Source organism: Astatotilapia calliptera, chromosome 9 (genome assembly GCF_964374335.1).
Source record: "Astatotilapia calliptera chromosome 9, fAstCal68.1, whole genome shotgun sequence".
Classification (NCBI taxonomy): domain Eukaryota; kingdom Metazoa; phylum Chordata; class Actinopteri; order Cichliformes; family Cichlidae; genus Astatotilapia; species Astatotilapia calliptera.
The window spans coordinates 11,281,640-11,292,709 of NC_137430.1; the positions used below are offsets into that span (position 1 = coordinate 11,281,640).

An 11,070-nucleotide genomic window follows, 5' to 3' on the forward strand; every position below is an offset into this window, starting at 1 on the left:
AGAGGTCTGCACAGAGCAGCGGAGAGAGACGTCACTCTGCTGGCACGTTCAAGGACCAACACTGCGTCTGCATCAGTGCCCTATAAATAAAAATGAATATGTTTGTTTTGTCGGTACAAATATTTTGTCATTTTAACCACAAACAGAGTAATTTAACTTTCACTGCTATAATAGTGGGAGTTTTGATGTTTGTTTTTTTAAATCAGAAAACCAAGAAACAAATGCACTTGAAAATTGGTTAAAAGTTAAATTAGTGGATTACACAAAACCGCTAAAAAAAAGAGCACAGCACATCACCAGAGACTGTCATCATCCAGGTCACACCCTCAAACCAAAACAATCAACATACAGCATGCACCGTCTTTCCTGCCGCAATCAGACCGATTGCAAAATAAGGACAAAGTAAGACACACACAAAATAGAATTTATCCCAAATCCAAAAGGACAGACTAAATAAACAATAGTATCGTATCAGTGTACATGTGGTGGTACACTTGCTGTGTGTGGGACACACAGACAGCGCAGTGAACCATCTTCCCACGCATAGACGATCTCGGTGTGCCTGCGTCTTGACGCGTCATGTGTGGTGACAGTGAGGGAAGTTTCCGATCCTGAGAGGTCTTCAGTTTCAAAAACGAGCCGCTGTATTAAAAGCTTTATTATTTTTGTTGGTACTTCTCATCATGTCCCAGCTGCAGCGTGTCTGCAGACCATCATGCAGTGGAGGAGACACGTCACCGGCCTCGCTTTTAGCCTTGTTTTTGTTGTGTCATATTTCACGAACAAGGTAGGTACTAGCGAGGATACGAGTCAAAAACTTTAGTTTGAAAAGGAGGTTACTGATTTAGAGATTCCGCGGAGATGCTTTGAGTAATCCCATGTGAATCCATCCAGACATCAGCTGTGTAAAGGGTAATATTAGCGCTTGGTATCAGGGAGTAGAAATAAGTGCAGGAAGTGTACAAAGACCAAGTGTGAATAGGATCCACAGTTATGCCGAATTGAAAACTCGATTATATCACATAGTTAGAGTCGTGTTGTATCCCGTACAGATTTATAGAGACAGCTGTACAAACCTAATTGGCAGACTTTTAAATGGGTTTTGGCGGGAGTAATGAAGCATCTCTAGGGAAATGATTAATACCACACTGCCTGCATATGAAATGAGCTCACTGTCTTCTCTTTTTTTGTAGTTTGTCCTGTCAGTGTTAAACTTCACCTATCCAACCTTATTTCAAGGGTGAGTAACTGAAAATAAATATTGAATATGTATCTAGTGAAGTGACTCTTCTTTGAGTAGAATACATTTCAATAAATCTAAAGAAGTAAAAGGAATTATTCATTAGTTTAATTATGCACCCTGTTGTGTGATACCTGAATAACCTCGTGTTTGTTCTCACTAACACGACCAAACTGCACATTTCCAGATGGCAGACATTTATTGGAGCTATCCTGCTTCTAGTGTCTGGAAAGCTGGGATGGGTGGAAATAAACCGCATCACCAGGTACTGTCACCGCACTGCATTCTGCTGGGTTTGATATTATACTGCCGCGTGGGAGATTTCCACACGATCCACGTGCTCTAATATTGCATTACAGATCTGCGGCTCTGTCCTGGCTTCCGGGCTCCCTCCTATTTGTGGGGAACATTTACGCTGGTTCCCGGGCATTATCACGTTTAGTAAGTGCACAGTTCACTTAAAATCACATCGCAGTGCATTCATGTGCTGATTTTTCTTGCTACTGTGACAATCTTGTTATGAGTGTGTCTCCTCCACGCAGGACATTCCCTTCTTCTTCACTCTTCAGAACTGCTCTCATCCCTTTAGCTACGTGATCTTCAAGGTCATGCGCAGAGAGGTAAGTGCGCTCACCGCCTGCTGTAAACTGATCTGTTCAGTCATGTGCTTCACACTCCTGCTCCTAATGTGCTCTCTCTGCTTTTTGTTTTTTAGCAGAAGACACAGTGGCTGAAATTTATCAGGTATGGATGTTTTTTTTATTATTTTTTTAAAAAGAGATTCACACATTTCACACATTAAACGTCCCTCCTTCTCTTCCAGCCTATGCCTCATGCTGCTTTCAGCCATCAACCTTCCCTTTTATGACCCTCAGGTAATAACAATCCTGGCTCACTTATTGCCGGTGCCGTAGATCAAGTTAGTTAGCATGTGTCCTTGCCGTGCAGGTGGACCACAGCGGTTACCTGTGGGCCGTCTGCCATCTCGCCTGTGTTGGTAAGTCTAATATCGTAATATGACTTTAAAAACACTTTTAACTGTGAGAAGAATGATGATGAAGATGTCTGAGCCTTGATAAGGCCGAGGGTTTGAGGTGATGTTGTGTTTGAGCTGATCGATTTTGCCCTAAGGCTTAAATCTTTTGATGGCAATAAGCGACTGCAACAGCAGCAGAAATTGAAACAACAACACTGCTTTGCAGGTGCATATAGAGTCTTTCAAGTTCACCACAAGTCCGTCAACCTGAGGTGAGTGAAAGCCTTTGGTGGGCGCACATGAGCGCCTTCCTAGTCTAGCATGCGGTGCAGTTTCTCAGCTTCAGCTTGCTCTGCTGCACATCGGAGGCTGAAGACGCTGCTTTTGTGATTTGATTGCAGTGATCTTGAGCAGCAGTGCATTAACTACCTGTTCAGGTAAGATTCAAGTCTAAATTGTTTGATCTGAGGCTGAACCTTCAATCTTCTAACGTGAGAGTATTAATTTACTTAAACTACATGTAAACAATTGTGATAAACCCAAGTGTTGATGCGTTAGACATGATCCAAAAAAGCTTATTCGTTTCCTTATTCGACTGCCATTCATAAGTCTTAAAATTAAGGGTCAATATACGGGATAGTGATGTCTAAGTTATTCAGTCGGATTCATTTCAAAACTTTAACCTTTCACGTTAAGCAGATTTAGATATTATCAGTGCCTAATAACAGCTTCCCCCCTTTGAACAACAGCGTGCTGCTGCTGGCTGTTGCTGCTCACCCGACAGGTACGACTGACCTCACATAGATTCTGCAAATATTCTCACAAAAACTTCTGTTATTGCTCATTTTGCAGCTCCTCTTCTACTTCTTTAGGAGCCAGCACAGCAGACCCTCCACCTCTGTCACACCACCCCCCTGCATGTCCTCTTTCACTACATCCATGGATCTCCTCTGAGGTCTTCCTCTTTTCCTCCTGCCTGGCATCTCCACTTTAAAAACTCCTTTGTCCAATTTGTCCACTGTCTCTTCTCTCCAAACCGCTCAACCTGAGCTGTAACTCTGCTGTCCTAGTTTAACATCTTCAACCTCCACTTCCAGCTCTGCCTCCTCTCTTTCTGTTACTACCACTGTCTCCAGCTCATTTTCACATATATATGTGTGTGTGTGTGTGTGTGTGTGTATATAAAATTTATGCCTCTTGTCCCTGTGCAGGTGACCTCACAGGTGCCTTGGAGTTCCCGTCCCTGCAGTCGCACACATTTCACTGTGGCTGCTGTGCCAGGTGAAAACGTCAGTTTTCTCTAATATTGATTGCATCGATGTTGGTTAGCCGTGAAAACAAGCTGTCGTCCTTTGAGTTCATATCAAACTGAAGCCTTCAGAGTCTGTTCTAATTATACTTGGATATAAAATAAGTAGATCTTTGTTAGAAAGTTTTAAATAACGGCATATTTAGTGTGTTTATGTACAAGGACTCCTGTTCCAGTTCTGTAAAAGGTTTAATAGGACAGAGGAAGGTTTGTGGCCTTCTTACTGGTTGTGTGTCTCACTTCACAGCGCTCTGCTGGGCTTTTTGCTGCGGTTGGCTACAGTCAAATTAAAAAGCGGACTGTCCTTTGAACACTTTGGGGTCTGGATCTTTTTATCTAAGGTGACTTCAGATATGTTAAACTCATGTAACACACAGTTCATCGCACACACACGTGTTGATCATCAAAGTCAAACTGATGCGATTTACTTGTTGGATTATGTCCTGTCAGGTTACTGCCATGCTCCTGTCTCCATTTATTTTCTCTGTGAACTCTAATGCTTCGTCTCTTTTGTGGTAGGTACCAAACTTTTGTTTCCAGCTCATTTCAGCACAAAAACAAATGTTCATTTTCCATGCTTCAGATTTCTGCATCCGTCTTATTTGTTCTAACATGTTTGTGAACGTTTGTATGTGAATTCTTGTCAGTTGTGGTTTTAAAAAGTTGCAGGTTTATGTCCAACTTTTAATGCTTTTTGTTTTCCAGTTTAATACACGTTAATCTCGTGACGCTGGATTTTTGATGAAAGCCCTGATCTGTTTTTGATTGCAGTGTGGTCGTCAGTCACGTCGGAGAGTCTCTGCTGATCTATTCTGAGAGGGATACTCACGTGTGACGAATTTCAGCACTTTAGACGAGTTCACCTCAAATGACTTTCTTTATTAACTGGGGATGCAGATTCTATTTTTCTACATTCATTTTATAACTTTGTCTATTATCTGATCTCCTGACCAAATAAAAGTTTGGTACAAACTGTCCTCACTGCACTGGGTCAGAATTTAAAGGTCTGCATATTATTACTTACTTATTTGTAGATGAACTGTGACAATCCCAACACTCCATAGAAACAATTATTTATTCATCCAAACTATCCGCACAAAAAACATTTAAAAAAAACAAAACACAAGTCAGAACGACTGAAGGGGAGAAAGGAAACAACGGCAACCTTCTTCACAACATCAGTTCTTTTACAGATGGACATTTTTATTTCTCCTCCTTGTTTCGCTTCGGTGAGAATAGAGCATTTAATGGCTGCCTCCTCCGTAAGCGCGCCTCAGGATTCTTCTCTTCTTTGATGTAACCTACAACAGAGGACACATCCTAGTATTAAAGACAGTACAATCCTCTCTCGTGCACTGAAAAGCATGACAGGATGAAGAATGGTCCTGCTGAGAAATGGGTTCAAATGTTTTGCCCTTACTGCTTTAATCTACAGTGCATAACTGTTAAATTACCTCTCTCAATGCATGTTTGCGTTGATGGGAATCCAACTTCCCAGAAGTTTTCAGGTGTGCATGGAGGAACGTACAGGAAACGATGCCTTGAGCAAGCAGACAGCTTTTTCTGTTTTTCCTCCTCTGGCAGATGGGCGTAATACTGCAGGTAAACAATTATTTAAAATAGGATCAGTGTAAGCAGTGTGTCAGTTTTATTAAACTCAAGTACTCAGAATACTTACAATTTCACATTCCTTGCAGGTAGTGCCCTTCAGTTTTCTTCTCTCATCCTTTTTGCGAATGACTGCTACATGTGCAAACGCTGGGTGTCTAATCCAGAGACAGATCTAGGTTATGGAAAACTGACAATGACCAGCAAACATGATCATCTTCAGATAAACACCTGAAAAGGTTGATCAGTTTCTTACCGTGCTTTAGACTGGCATGCACTGTCTTCAGGAGGATCTCCTTATTTGGAGAACACAGGGTTTACCTTACGAATAGATATCTGAAAATACTGATCTAGATTGCACACATTTTCTTTCAATCTGAAAGCTCACCAATGGCCTCCTCTTCATCATCATCACGGTCACAGGGCTGGCTCTGGCCTAGATGTGAACTGTTGCAAGATTTGTACTCCCCGTAAGCCGTTGTGTCGAACATCATATCCAAGCTGTCATTTGCTTTTTCACCGAGTCCTTGAAGTAGGGACAGTTGAGATTACTAACAGTTTAAATCAGCATATTTTAAATATTTTAGAAAAAAAGTGTTGCCGTGTATATTCACCGAACACACTGTCTCCTCTGTCTCGGTCCTTCTCTCTTTGACGCTGAAGTAAGCTGTGACTGACCCAGGTGCAGTCTGTATCTGCCATCTCCACATGATGCTGCCGCTCATCAATTTCCTGGAACGCACAAAACCTGTGTTAGACTCTCACAACGACGTGTGCAATGAATAGATTTAGTTTAAATAATGTTAAAATGATGAACGCTCACATTAAATAGGGACACAGTTTAAAATAATGAGGTCAGTATATGTACAAGTAAAACTCAGGCTTCAGATCAACCTCAGCACTCGCATTTCTACTCCCAGGTCTGGATGATGTTAATAAGAGAGGATATTCCTAATATGGCCAAGCCCAAAGGCCCCGAGCCAGCTTACAGTATAGTGCATGCTGAGGGTGAAGGTTGTTCAGCAGAGCAGATCACGTGACTATACCTCGTCTCCTTTCCACTCGCTGTCGTACATGGAGAGAGCGAGCGCAGGATCGACGCTCCATGTAGGCTCCACTGTGTGCTTCCTATCAGCTGGAACACACAGCCACATTCAAGTTAACTGAATATTATTGAGGAGCATTTCAAACTGTACAACAATCAGAAATATCCGCATGTCCTTCAAGTGACTTTGCTGAAGAGAAATCACCATCTTTAGCTTCACGCTGGCCTTGTGAAGCATTCAGATCCTGCACAGGGGTTCTTTTCTTCCCGTCTGCATCCAGTTTAACCTTCATTTTTGGCTTCTTGAAAGCAGGACTGCTACAAGAAGTGCTTGGCTTTTGGCTGGTGCTCATATTATGTCCTGACTGTACCTGTGTGATATAAAAAGCACCTTGAAACTCTATATTTCTGTCTTACATTTAATTAAACAGCCTGGACACTAAACGTGGTTAAAATTTGACAATGATGTTACTGCCTTCTCTTGCCTTCCTATCTAGTTGCTCCTTCTTGATGCTTGGATTGCTCACAGATATGGCAGTCTGGCTGATCTGTTCACGCTGTAGGTGTTCGCCTTCCTCCTGGTTGTCCGCGTCTTCTTGGAGTCCTCGTTGACTGCGTTCCTGTACCTCTGGACTTCCCTCCTTCACCCGTTTTGCCCTGCAAACACTGCCGCCTTCTGCAAACCGTTTGATGCGTGGGAGAAGAGATGGGGACCCTTTAGATGTTGAGTCTGGACTGTGCATCAGTGTGGATGAAGAGGACAAGAAGCAAGGCCTTGAAGAGGGAAACAAGTATAACTGTAGCACCGAACTGTTATTTTTTTTTCTCTTTTCCACATGGAGGTGTCTGCCACAGCAGAAGATGATGTCTCAATGCTTACTTTAAACTAACGTCCTGCTTCCAGAGAGTGCGGAAGCTTCTTTGCTGGCTTGGGGCTTTCCTGAGATTCTAAGGTGAGAAAGAGAGCTAATCTGTTTGATCACACCTAAGATTCGTTTTTATTAAAGCCTGATCACATTACATTTTTATTAGATCATCATTTGTTTCAAATCCTGCTTATACACACCATCTGCTGCTTTTCAATAAGTTCAAGGCCACAAGTTTCTGCAATTGCTGCCTCTTCTTCACCTTCAGTCACATCGTCTGAAAATGGAAACAGACATGTTAACAGCAACACGCTCATGATCGCATCTACGGAAGACCAATAATGGATGAAGTCATACTTGAGATCTGCGACGCGTCCATTTCACAGGTGTTAGGGACGAGCACTTCTGCTCTTCCAGGATTCTTTGTGGCACCCTCAGGATCTTTGTATAAAAAAGAATTTAGATTAGAAAACTGGTTTGTGTCTTCAGACAGGTGACGAAGAGGAAGCTACTTTAAAGAGGACTGACCATTGAAGAGCGAATTGTTAGACTGTGGTAGAGGCACCTCTGCATAGCGCACACGCTTCATTTGGTCGTTATTTTTCTGTTTCTTCAATCTGTTTACCACGGGCAGTGAGCTGGGCAAGATCGGGGAGTCTGGAATAACGCCCTCTTCCTGTTCTGCGGGTGAGGCCTCCTTGGATTCAGACCTGAAAAGAAAAGCACACGTGTAGTGCTTCACTGGAAACTGAAACTTTAAAACTTACCGAACCTGAACCTACAAGCCTACTGAGGGGGGAAATTTATTTTCCCAAGGGGCCACAGAAGAAACTGGGACTGTTAGCACCAAAAAGCTTATAAACACATAAAAATAAGAATACTGAGTAGCAGCTTGGGATAATGTATTGTTCACTCCTGAAATGTCTGACCAATGTAGGTGATACACATTTTTATAGAAGCTTTAATTCAAGAGGTTTAACAAAAGTATTGCACTGTTTACAGCTATTTGCAGGAATCATGACACAGTCCCCCATTTTAAATATTTAAAATATATTAAGTATCTTTTCACTGGAACTTTTAATATGAGGTTAAAAAATTAATTAATTAAAATCTGGGCGCAAACGGAAGAAGCCATAAAACCAAAATAAACCTATCGGAGCAGTAGAATAAACTTGCATTTGTAAAAAGAATAAATGCACAAACCAGGCTCAGCAACACCAAAACACATGAAAGACAACTGAAGACATCTTAAGTACATGAGCGCAGTGGATGATTGGCTAAGAAAAACCCGTTCACAATATCTAACCAAATGAAGAACAGTCTCTGTGAGACAGATGTATCAATGTCAAGAGACACCTTGATGAGTAGACTGCGCAATGCTCAGAAACTGTAAAAAGATACAATAAAATAAGAAAGCAGGGGTTACATCTCAGACTCTACAGGTCTCAGTGTGTAAATGTTAAAGTTCATGACAGCACAGTCAGAAAACGATGAACAGGGATGGCTTATTTTCAGGAGAAAGCTGCTTCTCTCTAAAAAGAACATGAAGGCAAAGCTTAGGCTCACAAACAAACCACAAGACTACTGGAACAGACGAGACCAAACTGAGGAGGTGTACGTATAATGCAGAGGGATGTGTTTGGCAAAACCCAAATACATCACCACAAAGCACGGTGGTGGAGTGGTGATGATTTGATGTGTCTGAGTCATCCAAGAACTCCCATATATACCAAAGTATTCCAAGTCATCCGTCTGACGGTTAAAGCTTGGCAATAACAGGCTCATGCAACAAGACAATGATCTGAATCAAAGCAGCAAATCTACATTCAACAGAATGGCTGAAAAACAGAAGAGTCAGGGTGTTGTGCAATGGCCCAGTCAAAATCCAGACCTCAATAAACTGAAGCAAGTCTGTAAAGAGTCAAACTTCCTCCATGATGCGAGATACTGATAAACTTCAAAGTACTTCAAGTTATTGCTTTAACTTTTTAAAACATTTCTCATATTTTTCTCGTGAACAAAAACATTAATGCGACACAGCTTACCGAGAACTCTTCAGTTTTTGCAGCTCAGCTCGCAGCTTATTGTTTTCATCCTCCAGCAGGTTTCTTTCATTTACTGAGGAACAAAGGTTTGCAAAGAACATGTTTTTCTCTGTTCTTAAACAAACTGAGAATCTTAAAGAATTTTTAGGGTTTTTTCACATTTATTCTAGTATATTACTCGTCATATTATATAACATACTACTGTTGTGAAAGATTGCATCTGCATATGTGTATGCACATCAGAGAGGGCTATTAATGGCTGTTGGACACTGAAATGAAAACACTCACTTAGTTTCTCGATAAGACGCAGATTCTGCTGCTGACCGTTTTTCATGTTCTCCTCTAAGATGGAGCATCGATCACACTCTGCTGCTCGAAGCCTGGAAAGGGAAAGCACTGCTGGCAATCTTTATGTTTCACACCGTTTTAATGCAACACATTAAATCTTGTTAACTTTCAGTCTGCGGGGGAATCTGAAGCACCCATACAATGAATCAGAAAAGGTTATTCTTGTCTTTGGTATCATGTTGCTCCAGTTAATTAGAAATCCCACATCAGTGCCAAACTGCAGCTCTCCCATCCTAAGTTATAGTTAGAATTTAACAGAGGTTCAACGAGACACATATATTCCAAACAAACAAACAAGCATTTGCTACAAAGGGAATAACAGTGGAGTGCACGTGCATTCATCTTTGGGTAAATTACCTTTCCTCCAGGAGAGCCATGGCATCCTGCAGGTTTTTATTTTGCTCCTTGAGCTGCTGGTTTCGACTGTAAAACACTTCAAGCCTCTGCGCATCTCTGTAGAGGACAAACACATCACTTTACCCTTCATACATAACTTACTAAGACTCAAGTGTCTTTCTCATTAAACGCAAAATGACACAACATACTCACAGGCAACGTTCCTTTTTCAGCTTGCTTACTTTTGCTTCCAATTCTAGAAACAGCAACAAGTGCAATGATGACATGTGTTTTCATTTAGCTTCTGAACTTCATATTATAGATATGAAAGCCAGCATGAACGTGGTGAGATCAAACTGTCAGTTACCCTGAAGTGCATTTTGGTGACACTCTCCAAGTTGCCTCCACAAGTCTTGAAAGCGATCAGCTGATTTGGCTGTCCCGCTGCTCCTGTCGTTTCCAAAACTATCTACAAGCGTATCTCTGCTCGCTTCCTGCCAACGCAAATCAACCGTGTTTGCCTCACAACAATAAATTTATTCTTTCAGCTCATTTTAGTGTTGCTTAATGTTAATTCGCACTTGTCAATGTAAGCCTACTTTAGCTTTGCTACATGGCGCGCGCAGACGAGCGCATAAACTTAGTGCTAATTAGCTAAATAATAATAATAATAACTTTCATCCCCTCAACACTCACGTGTTTACTACTTATTGTTTATTGGCTTTCAGAACAAGCATTAATAAAACTTCACCTCTGTCTTTTAGCTTGTTCTCCCAATAACCACTTAGACTACAATTAAGAAATAAATGCAAAGTTTAGACTTAATGACACGAGCTCACGAGAAAACAGCCGCAAACAGACTCAGACTTACACCGACACGTCTAAAGAATAAAAACTAGGATATTCTGTCAAAGAGAAAAATGGTTAGAGTAACGTTTAACAGTACAGTACCATGTTTGAGCCATACAGGCTACGGCTTGACCATAACAAAATCCAAATTCGCGCGCCGAACTGCAAGCTGGGAAATCTTCTTCTTCGTTTTCCAATTGACGTAGGAAAGCTTTGACGCCATCCTCTGTTAAACAGCAGCCAGTGGTTTATGATACTACTTCTCTCCAAACAACAATAATAATGATAATACTTAAAATATTGTTTTATGAAATTAAGTTACAGAAAGTTGTTTGACTTGACCTCAATTACCAATGAGTAGCTTTAAGAATAAAATGTCTAAAATCTATAATATAGAACAGAGCCATGGGGACTACAGTACAATATCATAATCAGAACTGTGTAAAAG

At 41.3% G+C, this 11,070-nt stretch overlaps 3 protein-coding genes across 10 annotated transcripts in view; 1 reads left to right on the forward strand and 2 right to left on the reverse strand.

Annotated features, from left to right (window-relative positions):
* nsmaf (neutral sphingomyelinase (N-SMase) activation associated factor) overlaps positions 1 to 13 on the reverse strand; it is a 16,566-nt gene extending 16,553 nt beyond the window's left edge. The window contains exon 1 of one of the 2 annotated variants that reach the window (XM_080305937.1): positions 1 to 13. This exon is cut by the window's left edge and continues 150 nt beyond it. The gene's annotated coding sequence lies outside the window, so the exon portion shown is untranslated. The other variant, XM_026179592.2, reaches the window with a different exon arrangement.
* A 461-nt stretch (positions 14 to 474) lies between these two features.
* Positions 475 to 4,502, forward strand: slc35d4 (solute carrier family 35 member D4). 4 transcript variants are annotated; one of them, XR_013911254.1, is made up of 16 exons: positions 511 to 787; positions 1,194 to 1,240; positions 1,428 to 1,505; positions 1,600 to 1,681; positions 1,783 to 1,860; positions 1,956 to 1,984; positions 2,064 to 2,115; positions 2,189 to 2,237; positions 2,443 to 2,488; positions 2,618 to 2,653; positions 2,966 to 3,000; positions 3,089 to 3,171; positions 3,428 to 3,505; positions 3,773 to 3,866; positions 3,976 to 4,040; positions 4,297 to 4,502. XR_013911254.1 is itself a non-coding variant. In XM_026180744.2 (15 exons), the coding sequence occupies exons 1-15, from the start codon at positions 716 to 718 to the stop codon at positions 4,358 to 4,360; spliced, it is 897 nt and encodes a 298-aa protein (XP_026036529.1). In that variant the 5' UTR covers positions 475 to 715; the 3' UTR covers positions 4,361 to 4,502. The 4 variants fall into 4 exon arrangements, 2 of the variants coding, with proteins under 2 accessions (XP_026036529.1, XP_026036530.1); XR_013911255.1 differs by having other exon boundaries at positions 3,428 to 3,497; XM_026180744.2 differs by lacking the exon at positions 3,089 to 3,171 and having other exon boundaries at positions 475 to 787; positions 3,428 to 3,497.
* Positions 4,503 to 4,582: 80 nt separating this feature from the next.
* Positions 4,583 to 10,845, reverse strand: rbbp8 (retinoblastoma binding protein 8). Of its 4 annotated transcripts, none has more exons than XM_026180743.2 (19): positions 10,725 to 10,845; positions 10,141 to 10,267; positions 9,987 to 10,029; positions 9,795 to 9,890; positions 9,378 to 9,469; positions 9,090 to 9,162; positions 7,573 to 7,754; positions 7,402 to 7,485; positions 7,245 to 7,321; positions 7,059 to 7,126; positions 6,664 to 6,913; positions 6,384 to 6,549; positions 6,180 to 6,268; positions 5,748 to 5,865; positions 5,522 to 5,659; positions 5,390 to 5,429; positions 5,204 to 5,291; positions 4,980 to 5,121; positions 4,583 to 4,826 (listed from the first exon to the last, which is right to left on the reverse strand). In XM_026180743.2, the coding sequence occupies exons 1-19, from the start codon at positions 10,725 to 10,727 to the stop codon at positions 4,729 to 4,731; spliced, it is 1,974 nt and encodes a 657-aa protein (XP_026036528.2). In that variant the 5' UTR covers positions 10,728 to 10,845; the 3' UTR covers positions 4,583 to 4,728. The 4 variants fall into 4 exon arrangements, with proteins under 4 accessions (XP_026036528.2, XP_080162067.1, XP_026036527.2 ...); XM_080305941.1 differs by having other exon boundaries at positions 5,757 to 5,865; positions 6,664 to 6,952; XM_026180742.2 differs by having other exon boundaries at positions 5,390 to 5,426; positions 6,664 to 6,952.
* Between the last annotated feature and the right edge of the window lie 225 nt (positions 10,846 to 11,070).

Excerpts from the sequence above, each read along its gene's own strand:
- slc35d4 (XM_026180744.2), top strand. The coding sequence starts at position 716 with ATGCAGTGGAGGAGACACGTCACCGGCCTCGCTTTTAGCCTTGTTTTT. Across the intron at positions 788-1,193 it reads TGTCATATTTCACGAACAAG|TTTGTCCTGTCAGTGTTAAA; the intron begins GTAGGTACTAGC and ends CTTTTTTTGTAG. Across the intron at positions 1,861-1,955 it reads TCAAGGTCATGCGCAGAGAG|CAGAAGACACAGTGGCTGAA; the intron begins GTAAGTGCGCTC and ends TTTGTTTTTTAG.
- rbbp8 (XM_026180741.2), bottom strand. Across the intron at positions 5,866-6,179 it reads GCGAGTGGAAAGGAGACGAG|GAAATTGATGAGCGGCAGCA; the intron begins GTATAGTCACGT and ends TGTGCGTTCCAG. Across the intron at positions 5,430-5,521 it reads TGATGAAGAGGAGGCCATTG|GAGATCCTCCTGAAGACAGT; the intron begins GTGAGCTTTCAG and ends TCTCCAAATAAG.